Source organism: Heptranchias perlo, chromosome 25, assembly GCF_035084215.1.
Source record: "Heptranchias perlo isolate sHepPer1 chromosome 25, sHepPer1.hap1, whole genome shotgun sequence".
Lineage (NCBI taxonomy): Eukaryota > Metazoa > Chordata > Chondrichthyes > Hexanchiformes > Hexanchidae > Heptranchias > Heptranchias perlo.
The window spans coordinates 33,977,991-33,994,042 of NC_090349.1; the positions used below are offsets into that span (position 1 = coordinate 33,977,991).

General features: G+C 42.5%; 1 protein-coding gene across 1 annotated transcript; it reads left to right on the plus strand.

Annotated features, from left to right (window-relative positions):
• The first annotated feature begins 261 nt into the window (after positions 1 to 261).
• On the plus strand, positions 262 to 11,984 carry LOC137342197 (2'-5'-oligoadenylate synthase 1-like). The gene is made up of 6 exons (XM_068005946.1): positions 262 to 656; positions 1,950 to 2,247; positions 4,210 to 4,385; positions 6,554 to 6,804; positions 8,350 to 8,482; positions 10,297 to 11,984. Exons 1-6 carry the CDS (start codon positions 486 to 488, stop codon positions 10,795 to 10,797), a joined length of 1,530 nt encoding a protein of 509 aa, XP_067862047.1. The 5' UTR covers positions 262 to 485; the 3' UTR covers positions 10,798 to 11,984.
• Positions 11,985 to 16,052: the final 4,068 nt, after the last annotated feature.

Here is a 16,052-nt window from a genome sequence, read left to right on the forward strand (position 1 = left end):
TTCCCCGACTACTTCTCCCCTTCCCCTCTGCTTCGGCTTCCCGCGCTGTTTCTGTTCCCCCCTCTCCCCTTCCCCCGGGCTTTGCTCTCCTGGTCTCTCCCCCTGGATCGGCCACATTTTCGGGGCTCGCTAATGACGACGACGACCACGCTCGGCTAAAAGTTAACGAATGCACATGCACGGTCCATCAGGGCAGCTCTAATAATATTTTCTATTAACTCGGGGTCATGTTGAATTTTACAGACTGGGCTGACAGCTGGAGAAATGAAACCGAAACCGAAGAGAGCCGAGAGTCAAATTTCCGAGGAAATCGAAATAGATCTGTTATTGTCGTGAAACCAGCTGCAGTGATCAAATGAACAAAAATAAACTTTGGGTTGGGTGTAGATCCAAATTGCATATTGCAATTATTCGAATATTTAGGGAGGAGTTAGCAACTGGTTTATAAGGAGGCTGCAGTCACACCAGCCTCACTGGTGTAAAAGATGGAGCTTTACAGCACTGAGCACAGGAGGTTGGACGATTTCATTAAAAATAACCTGGAGCCGAATAAATTTAACATCGATGTGAGGAACGCCGTGCACAGGATCTGTGAATTTTTAAAGACTCGGTGTTTTATCGAACAACCTGAGATCAAAGTAATCAAAGCCGTTAAAGTAAGCTATTTTATTTTTACTGGAGAATAATTAATAGTGTTTACAATAAATTACTAATTAAAATATCAGATACCATACTTTGCATATTATGAGTGGAGGTGTTTTCTGATGTGATTACTAATTTTTAATTATTTTAAACATTTAAGTTTCCCGTTTTCTGCGCTTAGCTTCCCTTCTCTCCTGAAGGTGTAGACTCACTCTGGGATACAGTTCCACGGGTGCCGGTTGCCTCCGGTACCTCACCCAAGTTAACGGGGTTGGGCGGGATGGCCATAATGTCCTGGGAATTCTGTGCCGTAAACGATATAGATGTGCCATTACAATGGTGCAAGTTTCCAGGAAAATCTGGGCCAATTAATTGGGGATGTTTTGCCTTTGTTAAAGGGACAGAATGTTCTTGACCTGCTTGTTTTAAAGCTTCAGCATGCTTTAGCTCTACTTCTGTTAAAAGCTTTTAAAATAAATTTTAAATTTAAAGCAGTACAGTACTTTGTGTTTAAATACAAATTTCAGGTTATTTATTCATAAAATTAACAATTTGGGAAAGAATGTGAGTATTGCTCCCTCAATATTCACCCCCCCCCCAATGCTGACTCTATTCATCTTATCTCCAGGTCAGCTGCAATGAAGAAACAATATAGTGAGTCACATTTACTCTCTTGTACAAGGGAAGGGGGACAGTAGACCACAGCTAGGTGGTAGTTGGTGGCTTCACCCTTATTTGAGACTGTTCACTTTGAAAAACATCACTATGACAGGTATCAAGAGCCCTAGTTTGCATCTTATGATTTTATTCTCATGCTTAAAGAATATGTTATTTACCAGATTCTGACTTGGCACTAGCTCGGTAAGTGGCCAATGTGGGAAATGCAAGTAATTAAGCCCACCCAAAAAAATCCCTAAATGAGGCAACACCACCCTTTTGATAGGATTGGGCTGTGATGCTCCACACTGTTTAATAGTCTGCTGACACCTGCGGTCTAAGATCACACATGTAGAATGGCTACATAGGGGAAATGATGAAGAGTGTTTGTGGAACTATGCCCCATCAAGAGTCAGCATCTTCAGGAAAAGAGGGCGAGGAAAAAATCAGAATGAAAATGGCAGCAAAAATTGTATCAATGCTAATGTTGAGCCCAAAGCAAGATACAGATTGTCTGCATTGCCTCTAGGGCTGTTTGAGACTGAAGAGATTCAATGCGGTCATTTTTTATGCAATATTGCTGGAGTGAGTAAGTTCACCAGTAGCTGAAATAGTCATCAATAATTGTCCATTCTTCTTCCTCTCCTCAGGGTGGGTCATCAGGGAAAGGAACAGCTTTAAGAAATGGTTCAGATGCGGATCTGGTCATCTTCCTCAGTTGTTTCAAGAGTTTCCAGGACCAGAGAGACACCAGGCATGAAATTCTTCAGGAAATTCACCAAGTACTGGAAAAGTGCTCATCAAGCATTGCATATGAGATCAGTGATATCAGTATCACCACAATACGGAACAGCGGCATCCCACCAAGATCGATGAGCTTCACACTGAAATCGAAGAAGAATTCAGAGAGCGTGGAGTTTGATGTTTTGCCAGCATTTGATCCATTCAGTAAGAATTGATTGTTTTAAGACACCTGCACCTATCATTAAAGCTCAAATTTAATTTTAATTCTTCCATGAGCCTCTGCTACTCATCAAGAAAGATGGGAAGAGAGTGGACCTTATCCCCTTTGCTCCATCACATGTCCCGTTCCTTGTTAAGATGATGCAACAGTTGAGTTTCCTTATTTAGTTATTAGACCTGTTGCTAAGGAAGAATATGTTACAATGCACTTTCTGAGTGTATCAGATGCAATAGCCTGTCACAGACACATAGGGACCCTTCACAGAGACATAATGAGGGATATTAGCCTAGGTTTTTGATTGGCATTATTTTAACACTGGGGTTAACCCAGTTTGGTATTAAAATGATGGCTGATGGGAAGTCTAGGATACTAAGGATACTCCTAAAGCAAATCTAGCCGGTAATGTTTCTTAATTTAATGTCTGAATTTTGTTTCCTTTTCCCTCCTTTTCTAGAGAAAGTGATTCAGTTCCTTGGCCACCAAGAGTGCTCTGGTACTTTTCCCAGCTAATCATTCTTCATACCAAGACAGCAGTGTCAACAGACTATTTTACCACGGGGGAGTGGGGGAACTACAGTCTGTTTACATCAGATGACCACACACAGTCCAGTTTCCAGAAACAGCCTCTGGGTTGTGAGAAGTCAAAAACCTTCTACATTTTATTTCTCTTCCCAACCCAGGGACACTGAGGTCATCTGTAGTAACCCAATGCTGCCCTGACTAAGATGAGCACTGAAACCTGGGACCTTCTTGCTCTGCTTGGCTCAAGTACCACAGCACTCTTAATCAGTGGCTTTAACATTAACTGTCATATTAGATTAGCCTAATGCTCACTATATGTCATTGATATCTAACATAATTAAGGACTGTCAGGAAGCAAATACATTTCAACAGGGAAGAAGGAAAGATTAGAGAATGAGTTGCTCCACTTGCTTGTTAGCAGCCAGATCTAAAGCAGCATTACTTTGGACCAGGTCAACTGCCATTATGCTTGCTGAGGGCAATCTGATGGACCAATAAGGGTGATACTGGATTGCTCCAGGGTGACCAAACAAAAATCATCACAATATTGATGATCCAAATCTACTAATATTGGATGATCCAACCAAACTAAAAGGATGCCAACACTAGCATCAAATGCCACCAAAAACCTTCCCACCTAAATCAGGATTTTATTGTTGATGTCTACAAGACAGTCTATATCCTGTGGTGCCCACTGGTCGTGGAAGGCATCAAGCGTACCAGTGGACGCCGCATGCTCCCTCTCCAGAGCCACCTGGGCCTGGACAAGACCATGGAAGAGAGGCAGGCAGCCAGATCAACTACCCCACCATGGGCCTGTCAGTCCTGGACCTACAAGTTGCTGTTATAGCCAGGAGCAGGTCCACGAGAAGATCTTCCGACTTACTCAACCCCACCGCACCGGGCGGCCAAAGATTAACGGTGGGGCTAAAATGTAGCCAAAAATTGAGGAGCAGCCCCTTCATTAAAAAGTACTTGGATATGCATTTGAAGTGCCATAACCTACAAGGCTATGGACCAAGTGCTGGAAAGTGAGATTAGGCTGGATAGCTCTTTTTTGGAAGGCACAGATAAGATGGGCCGAATGGCCGCCTGTGCCATAAATTTCTATGATTCAGGAAACTATACAGGGGCTGCAACCTTTCACACTCCACATAGACATAGGCCATGATCTCCTGTAGGCTGCAAAAATCCTCTTGCTGTGGGAATGGTATAAAATCTATAGATACCTAATTGTGGGCACCTGTGAGAATGTGAAAAACCTTCATGAGATTAAATGAATTGGGGAGCATCCACTAAAATGCAGGTATACATGGTCTATTCGATTGATGGGCTAAATGGCCTGATCTCGTTAAGTACTTGTCCTCTGAACCACTTGGTGCCACAGGAAGCTGTTGCTCATTAATCATTTTTATTTCTTGCAGTGGGACAGGACGATAAAAATGAAGCCCATCTCAAACTAATCAATTTTGTAAGCGAAAATGAAGATCCAAATGGGGAATTTTCTGCTTGCTTTACTGAGCTTCAGAGAAAATTTGTGAAGCGGCATACTTCAAAAGTTAAAGACTTGATTCGCCTGCTAAAACATTGGTACAAACAGGTGAGTAACTGGGGAACAGAGCAATTGTTAATCTTGGAGGACGATGGGAACATTGTTACATCAAAAATAAAAAGATAGCTAGTTTCTGTATCTCCTCGTGCACCCAGTAACTACTCCATTGACAAGTTACAGATGAATCTGGGAGTGTCCCTTCTTGAAAACCAGGAAATAGTTGCCTGGAATGTTTGAATGGTGGGAAATTGACAGAACTCTCAGAGAAATGTCCGTTTGTGCCGTTTCTCCGGGAGCTGTGCCATTCTCCCGCCGAATTTATGACAGGAGATCAGCAGAATCCCACAGAAATTCAGGGTCAATATTTGGCATAATTGAAGATTTTTGCTTCTCCTCTGCTGGAATCTAGATTTGCTGTTGGAAGGAATTTTGAGGAAGGGGAGAGCTCCTGTACATCTTCTGGCTTAGTTTGAACATTTGTTAAACCAGATCCTGATTCTCAAAGGGATTAAAGAGCAAATTCCCTGATCCTGTGCTCTGTGGGAGCTGCATTCGAAGTGAGTACAGGTCAGAGAAGGAGCCACAATCCTTCGACCTGCACCTCCTTCAAGCATAGCTTCCCAATGGGAGCAAGGATCAGGGATTTTACCTGTAAATATTTTACAGTTCACCCAGTCCCTCAATATTGTGTTTTGGAGTGACCTTCTCGGTTTCTTTGGACGCGTATATGGCAAATTTGATCAGCCTCCTCTTATTCACAGCCAAAAGCTGTGTCCAATCTTCCAGTTCCAGGGAACTCCAGCATTCAAAACAAAAGAAAAATCGAACAAAAGTTAATTAATTACGGATGGATCAATTGAAAAATGATGGAATAGAAATTGGCCCTCGTTGTGCCTGTTTTCTGGGTGGGAAATAGGGGCAAAAATGACCAATTTCACAGAGCCATGCCCTGCGTCCCAAGGTCATCTGAATTATATCCAATGCCAAAGTGGCCTCGGACAATTTTCAGGTGACCTTAGCAGCTGCCGTAAACAGGCGTTAGGCCCCTTGAATATGTTAATGAGGTTGCTAAGGGCTGTTTAAGGACCTTTAGTGCAATTGGTCGATGCTGAGCGGATCAGGTGAGGGACTGCTCCCTTTAGTTATTTGGATCTACGTGCGGCCTCAAGGTAAGTATATTTGTCGACACTTATCTTTATGTGGAGCCGGCATGGGGGGGAGCAGGCGTGCTCCTCCGAGCTCCACAGCATTCCTGAGGACTCCTGCCGGCCCATTGCCTCCCCCCCCCGCCACCAATCTGTTCTCCTGCCCCTCCTCCAGGACCTACCTAATGGTCATTACCGGAGAGGCAGCTGGCCCAACTTTGTCCTTGTGGAACCCGCGAGTTGCCACTGAATACCCGATTGGCATCCGGAACTTGCCTGCAATATGCTAATGATGCCTGAGGCTCAATTTCGGGTGAGTCTCCGGCTTCTGGCGTGCTCCCAGCATGCTGTCTATTTCAGGACAAAAAATTGACTGAAGCGAATTTCCACCCCGATGTCTTTCAGATGAGAGGTTAAACAAAGGCCCTGTCTGTCCTCTCAGGTGGACCCATAAGAGCCCCTGGCACTATTTGAAGACGAGCAGGGAGTTCTCCTGGAGTCCTGGCCAACATTTAACCCTCAACCAACACTATCAGAAACAGATTATCGAGTCATTTATCTCATTGCTGTTTGTGGGATCTTACTGTACTGCAGCATTGCAATAGTGACTACAATTCAAAATACTTAAGTAACTGGGAAGTGCTTTGGAATACCTTGAGGTGGTGAAAGGTGCTCTTGATATCCAAGTTCTTTTGTTCTTTCTTTTGAATTCTGTCACACCAACACAGTGTTCTATAGGTTTATATCTGCAATTCCCAACATGGAGCGCTTCTGTTCTCAGCCTTATCTTTGTGGAGGGATGCTGAGCAGAGATTAGGCATTTCCTCTGATGGAAGGAGAAAAAATTGGAATGAGGGCCACTCTGGGCTGATCATGTGGACTTCTTAGGGGATGCTTATGTGGCAGCATTGGTCTGGGTATAGCACCGGCCTGTCCTCTCAGGGAGGTTGTGTGGTCTCGGAAGAATAATAAAGGATAAAAATAATGAAAGAAAAATACAGGATGGGGAGGAGGGGTGAATATTTTTAATATCACATTTGTGTATTTGTATTTGTCAACAATTTATTCTAGTATGTGAAGCCACGGAAATCTGAGTTGGGAAATGGAGTGCGCCTGCCTGCTAAGTATGCAGTGGAGCTGCTGACTATTTACGCCTGGGAGCAAGGCAATCAGCAGGAGAGGTTTGCCACGGCTGAAGGGTTCCGGACAGTCCTTGAACTCATCTGTAGATATCGGGAGCTGTGCATCTACTGGCCCGAGTGCTACAATGTCAATAATAAAGTCATTGCAGACTTTCTACTAAAGAAACTCCGTGCCAACAGGTAAAATCTTCAACCACATTTAAAACTATAACAATTATAGCTGCTCCAGTATTTTTAGTTTATATTAACCTTCTTCTGACCTACTGTACAGACGGGCACCACAAAAAGAACTTGCATTAATATTGAGCTTCATCACATCCTCAAGATGCCCCAAAGCACTTCACAGCCTATTGGTTACTTCTGAAGTATAGTCACTGTTGTTACGTAAGCAAGCATAGCAGCCAATGCAGATTGGTCCCACAAAGAGCAGATGAAATGAATGACCAGTTAATCTGTTTTTAGTGGTGATGGTTGAGGGAGGAATTTTGCCAAGGACACCAGGAGCACATCATGCTCTTCTTCAAATAGTACCCCAGGGCTTCAATTTAACATCTCATTCGAAATATGACACCTCCAACAATGCAGCACCCTCTCATTCTAAGTCATGTACTCAAGTTCTGGATTGGGTATTGAACATTCAACCTTCTGACTCATAAACAACTGAGGAAAATTAGAGCATAATACAAAGCATATTTTCGGTAACAGTTCTACTAGAGAAAGACAACCCATGATGATGAAATAAATGCCCACTCTCCTAAGGTTTGAAAACCTCTTAAAATCAAGTAAAAAGTTGCTGTTATGTTTTGAGTTACCCATAACTGCATCAGTGTGGGTCATAAATAGTTTAGAGAAAGTCCTCATCTCCTCAGTGACAACGATCTCCTCTGACCCCAAACTGGGCCACTGTTGTTGAGGGGGGTGGGACTGAGGGAAAGTACTCCCTCTGCTGGGAGTTCCTGTAACCGTGGCCTCATAGGGACCCAGCATAAGGTTGAAGACCAATATGCCGAGTGAGAAATGTACCAGATTCCTGATGGGCGGAAGAGGATTTAAGGCGGAATGTTTAAACATGTTTTAGAGTGATCCCCGTGGTGACAATCTGGCATCTCTGGGGTGAGTGGGGGCAACGTTCCCCGGCCTTCCCAGCCACCGGAACCATATTTTGTGGCCTCTGGAGGCAGGCAGGTGCCTGAGATTCAACCCTAGTGGCCTAGATGCCCGGCAGCCCCATGTAAATTAGGTGACCTCCCATTAACCCCGCATCCTGCAGCAAGGTCGCTGGCAGAGGACTTGGGTGGCTGTTGAAATAATGTCCTCATGGGCCTCATTTCAGCCCCATTTTGTAATTTCTGAATTACCTCCTCCGATTCCACTGCCCCTCCATGTTTGGTATTTTCTCCAAATTTGACCAATTTACATTAAGTTTCAGAATCCAAGTCATTGTTGTGAATTAGAAACAGGAGTGGTCCCAACACCAAACCTAGGGGCACCCCATTTAGTACTTCCGCTCCCCCCTCCCCCTGCAATCCCAACATAACTTCACTAACCTGTTGTTTTCTATCTTTCAGCCAACTTCTTATCCATTCCCAACATTTGTTCAGAATCTCCATTGTATAACTAATAGTCTTTCTTGTGGCACATATTAAAGTTCCTCATCAAATGTTCAGTCCAGTTTATGACTCATACATGGTTAATAATTGTTGTTGGTATGGTTTTATTTTTCAGGCCAATACTTCTTGACCCAGCTGATCCGACTGGAAATGTGGCTTCATCCGCTGGTTGGCAGGTGATGGTAAATGAGGCCAGGAAATGCCTGAGCATGCCATGTGTCTCTGGAGTCCAAGGGTGGGCTGTCGAGGTAAAATGGTATTAATAAATGATGCAGTTCTGATACAAGGGAATGTAGATTGTAGAAAATCTGTAGATTGAGATAATAGATGCAGGAGTTCCTTCTGTCCAGAATAGACTTGAAGAGGTCACACAGGTGAATGGACATTGTTCTCATTATTTACCTCAATCCTCAATTGGAAACCTTCATTCTTTTCATCGGGTCTGGTACTGATAGATCTTTAATATTTGACAGCTGGGCTATGTAAAGTCACACAAATCAGAAACTTCCCAGGTTCAATCCTCAGTCCGTAGTGAGTTAACTGATCTCAGCTGGGTGACTGTGGGAGTGCTATAGTTGGTCTCAGCACCCCTGCACGGGAGGTGGGGAAGGAATCAGCTAAGATTCCCACTGACCAGCATATTGTATGTGTGTGGAGATCAGATAGGGACAGGATCAGACTTGGTTGTGATGCCCTCCATGGTTGAATGGTCAAACAACACTTACTGTCCAAGCTCACACATAAAAAGTGGCCACTCGGGTGAGTGGTGAGTGAAGCCCATGGAATCGAGGGAAAAGCACGGACTTGGTTAGGAAGTTGGCTGAGTGAAAGGCGACAGAGAGTAGGGATAATGGGTAGGTATTCACATTGGCAGGATGTGACTAGTGGAGTCCCGCAGGGATCTGTCTTGGAGCCTCAATTATACACAATATTTATTATCGACTTAGATGAAGGCATAGAAAGTCTCATATCTAAGTTTGCCGATGACACAAAGATTGGTGGCATTGTAAGCAGTGTAGATGAAAACATAAAATTACAAAGCGATGTTGATAGATTAGGGAATGGGCAAAACTGTGGCAAATGGAATTCAATGTAGACAATGTGAGGTCATCCACTTTGGATCAAAAAAGGATAGAACAGGGTACTTTCTAAATGGTAAAAAGTTAAAAACAGTGGATGTCCAAAGGGACTTAGGGGTTCAGGTACGTAGATCATTGAAGTGTCATGAACAAGTGCAGAAAATAATCAATAAGGCTAATGGAATGCTGGCCTTTATATCTCGAGGACTAGAGTACAAGGGGGTAGAAGTTATGCTGCAGCTATACAAAACCCTGGTTAGACCACACCTGGAGTACCGTGACCGGTTCTGGGCACCGCACCTTCGGAAGGACATATTGCAGCATAGGTTTACTAGAATGATACCCGGACTTCAAGGGTTAAGTTACGAGGAGAGATTACACAAATTGGGGTTGTATTCTCTAGAGTTTCGAAGGTTAAGAGGTGATCTGATTGAAGTTTATAAGATATTAAGGGGAACAGATAGGGTGGATAGAGAGAAACTATTTCCGCTGGTTGGGGATTTTAGGAGTAGGGGGCACAGTCTAAAAATTAGAGCCAAATCTTTCAGGAGCGAGATTAGAAAATACTTCTACACACAAAGGGTGGTAGAAGTTTGGAACTCTCTTCCGCAAATGGCAATTGATACTAGCTCAATTGCTAAATTTAAATCTGAGATAGATAGCTTTTTGGCAACCAAAGGTATTAAGGGATATGGGCCAAAGGCAGGTATATGGAGCTAGATCACAGATCAGCCATGATCTTAACAAATAGCGGAGCAGGCTCGAGGGGCTGAATGTCCTACTCCTGTTCCTATGTTCCTATGTACTGGAGTGTAGCTATCACCCCAGCAAGAATCAATCAGGAGAGGACAGGAAGAAAATTAGGGAAATATAATTATCGTAATACTTACAAAAAATACTGAACTGAGTCTGTGTCTTTTTCAGTCCCCAAAATAAAAAAGCAGAAAACATTTTATTTCTTGTGCTTTTTTTTCTTGTCTTAGCCAGTGAAGGAGTTTGGAATCACAGTGATTGGCCTGGACGGTTCCTCATTACAACAGAATGCGAACCTTTATAGCAAAATCTCAATGATCAAACAACAAATCGAGCAACACACGAGGATTCCAGTTCAGCAGCAACGCCTGATATTTAATAAAACCATTCTGATTGACAACAAAACCTTGTTGGATTCCGGAATATTCTTTGATGCAACTCTTCACCTACTCATGACAAACGAAATGGAAATATTTGTCAAGAAAACAAATGGGCAGAACCTGACACTAAATGTACAGAGAACTGACACTGTTTTGAGTCTGAAAAATAAAATTGAATCTTTGGAGCGCCTTCGTTCAGACCAGTATTACCTGACCTTTGAATCGAGGCAACTAGAAGATGGACGCACACTGGAATACTATGGCATTAAGCCACATTCTGACATTTTCATCAACCTGCGTCTGCGTGGTGGCAGGGAGGTTCAGCTCCTTAATGCGGAGCATCATAATTAAACAGTTTGAAAATCAATAGCAATACTAATGACTTTAAATTGAATTTTGAGATTGAATTAGAATTAGTTAAAACTGTTTTGTGACAGGTTAATGCATATTAATCGTTTCCACTGATCTGCCTGAATCTGACCAAAATGCCTATAATTTAAACAGAATTCACGTTGTAAGATTAAGCCTTTTACATGATATTTTTCTAGTTTTTAAAACTTATGTTTAGTGTGGGTGTTTTTAACACATTAAACATATAAACCACTCACTTTTGCATCAGGCATTCTAATACATTCAACGAGCTCACGCTTATAGAAATTAGATTAAGCATTAACACACAAACAGCTAAAAGGACAGAAATGATCAAATTAAACTACCCATAAGGTGGAGGGTTGCTTCCATCTACCCAAGGAGAGAAAACTGGTTTTACAGCACATCTGATCAAGGATGAGAACAGAGACACTGAGAAAGTCCAAACCTTTAATAAGACAAGATAGAGCGGCCCTCCACATTCCAGTGTCTTGGGTAAATAAGAGAAGAAATTAGGAGCTGTAAACAACCCACTCATGTATAAGTGACCAGGCTATTTAATACAGGAAGCTTTAAGTCTTGATTTCTTGTAGAAGCCCCAGATGTGAATCCATGAGGTTGCTTCCATCTACCCAAGGAGAGAAAGGGTCAAATCGTTTCTTTCTTTGTTATAGTGTTGTTCACATTGTGTAAACTATATCTATATTAAGATGTGTCACAAAATAAACTAACAAGTTTCAACCATATTTGCACACTCGTAACAGGGTAAGGCTTAAGTGTGGCTGATTCTGTGCATTTTGAAACATGTATCTTAAAGTTTTAGTCATTGAAGGAATGGTACTTAGAGTAGAATATATTTACCCTCATCCCTCCAGAGATCATTGCACTTTTTTGGGCTTTTATTTGTTTTTTGTTAGAATGTGGTCCCACCACTCGCTCCTCCAGGTCAGTTGGTGTGACAGATATCTGCCTTGGGGAATTAGAGTCATTCTGTGGTTTGGACAATAACTTGTCTGCTCTGTCAACGGGCATTAAGATGAAGGCCAGTTGGCAGGAGCACTACTCTGCTCAAAATTAACTGAATAACAATCGTTTACATTTATTTTATGTTTTGTATTGGCAGCAATTCTTACTGCAGTAGTGAACAAATAAACTGCTTTAAAGTTCAATAGACTGTTAGACTGGTTTTGCTCATTCGTAGATTACGTATTCATTTGCTGTAATTATCTGTTATGAATGCATTATAAGTTTGTTTATATATAAAGGTGCAGTGAGTAGATTATTTGTCAAGTAAACTGCATATATTATAATAATCCTAGAAAAATACAGCACAAAGGAGGCCATTCGGCCCATCGTGTCTGTGCCGGCTTTTTGAAAGAACTATTCAATTATTCCTATTCGCCTGCTCATTCCCCATGGCCCTGCAAACCTTTTCATTTCAAGTATATATCTAATTCCCTTTTGAAAATTACTATTGAATCTGCTTCCACGATACCACAATAAGTTAACTATCAAATGCTGCACAAAAAAGATCCTTCGTAATAGTGAGCCTATCAATCTATGTCCTAACTTACAAGGCAGGACTTGCTTTTGGATCTCCAGATACTAATTAGTAAATCGCTAACCTTTAATACTGTTATACTGTTCCCATATCTGGGAAGGCTCTGTCACACCTCTCATTCAGGCCTGGATGAACTGCAAGTTAAGGATTTCACCTGCCAGCCAATCATTCTCTCACCTCTAAACTTCAATGTAAACAAAAAGCATAATACTGCGGATGCTGGAAATCTGAATAAATCAGAAAATGCTGGAAATGCACAGCGGGTCAGGTAGCATTGGTGGAGAGAACAGACAAGTGTTTGTTTTGGTTTCAGACCTTTTGTGAAAATTGGAAGATATGACCAATGAACAGCATTTAAAAAGGAACAGAGCATGTGAAGAGGGAGGGAAAACACACACACACACACACAGGAAAAGAAATAGAATGATCTGTAAATGGTGAAGTGAAAAACAGGATATAGCTAAATGGCAGAAGTGATACGAGGATGAGACAATAGGAGGTATAATGAGAGAAATCAAAGAAATAAAAGACATAGAGATGGAGAGAGCGTCGGAGGAGTGCGGCATGCCAAGGGAGTGACCACAAGTACTTAAACCAGAGTGCAGCAGAGCAGTAGCAGAGCATCAGGTGAGTGCAGAAAACAAACACAGAAAATTTGCTAAAGTGCCGTCAGTCGATGTAGTGGAGGAGACTGTGAGAGCTAAGGCAAGTCAATTTAGTATACACTCCATAATATTAATTGTAGTTAGTTATCATTGATTAGGAAATAACTATCTTTAAAAGGGTAAGTAAATAAAGAAATAAATATCTAAGGGGATAAAATAAACTAAGTAGGGGATACTAACAGTGAAGGGCTCCAAAATTGTTTTAAACAAGAATCTGGTATACATTAATATTAAATAAGGAAATAATAAATAGGAGTTAAAGGGGTACTAAGATGAAACATAATAGGCATATATATATACAATATAGGTAGACTCTAAATAGAATGGTGGGACAGCTAAAACCCATTGCCTGCAATCCTGTGCCATGTGGGAACTCCAGGACACTTCAGATGTCCTGGGTAACCACGTGTGCAGGAAGTGCCTCCGGATGTTTGAGCTCGAGCTCAAGGTTTCTCGGCTTGAGGAGTGGCTGGAGTCACTGCAGGGCATGTGGGATGCTGAGAATTTCCTGGATCGTACATTCCAGTAGGTGGTCATCCCACAGCCACAGAGGGCTCAGGACAGTAAGTGGGTGGCCATCTGACGGGGTGGAAGAGGCAAGCAGGAATGCGCCTCTCACTAACCATTTTTCAGTATTGAATACCAGCGAGGGTGATGGCACTTCGAAGGAGTGCAGTCCGGAGCATGGCACCGTGAGGCAAAGGACTGCACAGGGGGGCACAGTGAAGTGTAGGAATGCAGTGGTTATAGGGGAATCCAGGGTAAAAGACATCACTGAGAGGATGCAGAACATTTTGAGGGGGGAAGGGGAACAGCCAGAAGTCGTGGTCTATGCAGGAACCAACGACATGGGAAGGAAAAGGGTTGAGGTCCCGCAGTCAGTGTTTCAGGAGTTAGGGAGGAAGTTAAAAAGCAGGACCTCAAAGGTAGTAATCTCTGGATTACTCCCAGTGCCACGCATTAGTGAGTATAGGAATAGTATAGAAATAGGGCAAGACAGGTTAATGTAGATTGTGGTTGGGATCAGATCAGCCATGATCTTATTGAATGGCGGAGCAGGCTCGAGGGGCCGATTGGCCTACTCCTGCTCCAATTTCTTATGTTCTTATGTTCTTATGTGTGGCTGGAGAAATGGTGCAGGAGGGAGGGCTTCAGATTCGTGGGGCATTGGGACCAGTTGAGGGGCAGGAGGGATCTGTTCAAGATGGACGGGTTGCACCTCAACAGAGCTGGGACCAATGTCCTCGCAGGGAGTTTAACTACTGCTGTGGGGAGGGTTTAAATTAATTTGGCTGGGGGATGGGCACTCGGATGAAACATTCGAGAGGAGAAACAGGGTGCACAGAGGACTGGGAGAGACAAGTAGCACTAGAGTAAAGAATAGTTCACAAATAAGAGATCAGATGGGGGCAAATACGAGGCAGTCTAAGGTGAGTTTGGAGTGCATGTATGTAAATGCACGTAGCGTGGTAAATAAGGTTGGTGAACTGCAGGCACAAGTCGTCACATGGGACTATGATATAGTGGCAATAACAGAGACCTGGCTCAAAGGAGAGGAGGATTGGGTATTTAATATTCCTGGCTACAAGGTATTCAGGAAAGACAGGCAAGGAAAGAAAGCAAGGTTGGGGGTGGGGGTGACAGGTGGCAATATTCATCAAAGAAACTATTATAGCATTGAAAAGGGATGATGTAGTTGAGGGGTCAAAGACAGAATCTATTTGGTTAGTATTAAAGAGGAGGTACTTTAAAGGTTGACAGTACTCAAAGTAGAAAAGTCACCCGGTCAGATGGATTGCATCCTAGGTTGCTGTGGGAAGTAAGGGTAGAAATTGCAGAGGCTCTGGCCACAATCTTCCAATCCTACTTAGATATAGGGGCACTGTTAGAGGACTGGAGGATGGCAAATGTTACACCCATGTTCAAAAAAGGGGAGAGGGATAAACCCAGCAATGACAGGCCAGTCAGCCTAACGTCGGTGGTAAGGAAACTTTTAGAGACAATAATCTAGGACAAAATTAATTGGCACTTGGAAATATTGGACTGATAAATGATAGTCAGCACAGATTTGTTAAAGGAAAATCGTGTTTGACTAACTTGATTGAGTTTTTTGATGAAGTAATGGAAAGGGTTGATATGGGTAGTGCAGGTGGTATTGTGTATATGGACGTTCAAAAGGCATTTGATAAAATACCACATAATGGACTTCTTAGCAAAATTAAAGCCCATGGAATTAAAGGGACAGTGGCAGCGTGGATACAAAATTGGCTAAAGGACAAAAAGCACAGAGTAGTGGTGAATGGTTGTTTTTCAGACCGGAAGGAAGTATGCAGTAGTGTTCCCCAGGGGTCGGTATAGGACCACTGCTTTTTTTGATATATATTAATGACCTGGACTGCGGTATAATTTCAAAGTTTGCAGATGACAAGAAACTTGGAAATGTAGTAAACAATGTGGAGGATTGTAGCAGACTTCAGGAGGACACAGACAGACTGGTGAAATGGGAAGATTCAAGGCTAATGAAATTTAACACAGAGGAGTGTGAAGTGATACATTTTGGTAGGAAGAATGAGGAGAGGCAATATAAACTAAAAGGTATTTTATATATTTTATGAATTTATTTTATAAATTTTATAGGGGGTGCAGGAACAGAGAGCCCTGGGGGTGTATGTACACAAATCTTTGAACATGGCAGGCCAAGTTGAGAAGGCTGTTAAAAAAAGCATATGGGATCTTGGGCTTTATTAATAGATGTAAGGAATCTTACAACACCAGGTTATAGTCCAACAAATTTATTTTAAAATCACAAGCTTTCGGAGATTATCTCCTTCGTCAGATAAATGAATGAAAATGTTCTCAAATCGCATATCTTATACGATGTTGGGACAGCATCACACCAATCAAAAGGTGTCGTTGTTATTCAAACAGGCCAGTCACGGAGAACAGCACGTCCCAGTACACTCGATATACATTGTGTCTTTTACACAGGCAGGCAGAAAGAAACTCAAAAT

What these genes read in the sequence shown, in the direction of transcription:
- LOC137342197 (XM_068005946.1), top strand. Translation starts at nt 486, where the DNA reads ATGGAGCTTTACAGCACTGAGCACAGGAGGTTGGACGATTTCATTAAA. An exon ending in AAGAAACTCCGTGCCAACAG is followed by an intron (nt 6,805 to 8,349) that starts GTAAAATCTTCA and finishes TTTATTTTTCAG; the next exon opens with GCCAATACTTCTTGACCCAG. An exon ending in TCCAAGGGTGGGCTGTCGAG is followed by an intron (nt 8,483 to 10,296) that starts GTAAAATGGTAT and finishes TTCTTGTCTTAG; the next exon opens with CCAGTGAAGGAGTTTGGAAT.